The 1,673-nt window shown below is 44.7% G+C and overlaps 1 protein-coding gene across 1 annotated transcript; it reads left to right on the forward strand.

Moving 5' to 3' along the window:
* Positions 1-230: 230 nt before the first annotated feature.
* LOC116581923 (heterogeneous nuclear ribonucleoprotein A1-like) lies at positions 231-1,419 on the forward strand. Its single transcript, XM_032329263.1, is given in 1 exon segment — positions 231-1,419. A coding segment is annotated over 1 exon segment (1,098 nt). The 5' UTR covers positions 231-245; the 3' UTR covers positions 1,344-1,419.
* Positions 1,420-1,673: the final 254 nt, after the last annotated feature.

A 1,673-nucleotide genomic window follows, 5' to 3' on the forward strand; every position in this document is an offset into this window, starting at 1 on the left:
ATACTGTGGCTTTGGTTCCATACCCCACAGTAAAACAAATACTGCAATAACATGAGTCAGATAAAACTTTATTTCCCAGTTCATATAAAGTCATGTTTATACTGTACCATGGTCTCTTAAGTATGTAATAGCATTATGTCTAAAAACCAATGTATATACCTTAATTTAAAAATACTTTATTGCTGCTTTCTGCGCGTGGACGCCACCGAGTAAGCATTGTTAAAGTCTCCCCTCCCACCTCCGTCATGTCTAAGTCAGAGTCTCCCAAAGAGCCTGAACAGCTGCGGAAACTCTTCATCGGAGGTCTGAGCTTTGAAACAACCAATGAGAGTCTGAGGAGCCATTTTGAGCAATGGGGAACACTTACGGACTGTGTGGTAATGAGAGATCCGAACACCAAGCGCTCCAGAGGCTTTGGGTTTGTCACATATGCCACTGTGGAGGAGGTGGATGCAGCCATGAATGCAAGGCCACACAAGGTGGATGGAAGAGTTGTGGAACCAAAGAGGGCTGTCTCAAGAGAAGATTCTCAAAGACCTGGTGCCCACTTAACTGTGAAAAAGATTTTTGTTGATGGCATTAAAGAAGACACTGAAGAACATCATCTAAGAGATTATTTTGAACAGTATGGGAAAATCGAAATGATTGAGATCATGACTGACCAAGACAGTGGCAAAAAGAGGGGTTTTGCTTTTGTAACATTTGATGACCATGGTTCTGTAGACAAGATTGTTCAAAAATACCATACTGTGAATGGCCACAACTGTGAAGTAAGGAAAGTACTCTCTAAGCAAGAGATGGCTAGTGCTTCATCCAGCCAAAGAAGTGGTTCTGGAAACTTTGGTGGTGGTTGTGGAGGTGGTTTTGGTGGGAATGACAACTTTGGTCGCTGAGGAAACTTCAGTGGTGGTGGTGGATATGGTGGCAGCGGGGATGGCTATAACGGATTTGGTAATGGTGGTGGTTATGGAGGAGGCGGCCCTGGTTACTCAGGAGGAAGCAGAGGCTATGGAAGTGGTGGACAGGGTTATGGAAACCAGGGCAGTGGCAGCTATGACAGCTATAACAACGGAGGAGGTGGAGGCGGCTATGGCAGTGGTAGTGGAGGCGACTGTGGCGGTGGTTGTGGAAGCAACTTTGGAGGTGGCGGAAGCTATAATGATTTTGGCAATTACAACAATCAATCCTCAAATATTGGACCCATGAAAGGAGGCAATTTTGGAGGCAGAAGCTCTGGCCCTTATGGTGGTGGAGGCCAATACTTCGCCAAACCACGAAACCAAGGTGGCTATGGTGGTTCCAGCAGCAGCAGCAGCAGCTATGGCAGTGGCAGGAGGTTTTAATTACTGTCAGGAAACAAAGCTTAGCAGGAGAGGAGAGCCAGAGAAGTGACAGGGAAGCTACAGGTTACAACAGATTTGTGACCTCAGCCAAGCACAGTGGTGGCAGGGCCTAGCTGCTACAAAGAAGACATGTTTTAGACAATACTCATGTGTATGGGCAAAAAAACTCGAGGACTGTATTTGTGACTAATTGTATAACAGGTTATTTTAGTTTCTGTTCTGTGAAAGTGTAAAGCATTCCAACAAAGGGTTTTAATGTAGTTTTTTTTTTTTTTGCACCCATGCTGTTGATTGCTAAATGTAATAGTCTGATCATGACGCTGAATAAAT

Source organism: Mustela erminea, chromosome 21, assembly GCF_009829155.1.
Source record: "Mustela erminea isolate mMusErm1 chromosome 21, mMusErm1.Pri, whole genome shotgun sequence".
Classification (NCBI taxonomy): Eukaryota; Metazoa; Chordata; class Mammalia; order Carnivora; family Mustelidae; genus Mustela; species Mustela erminea.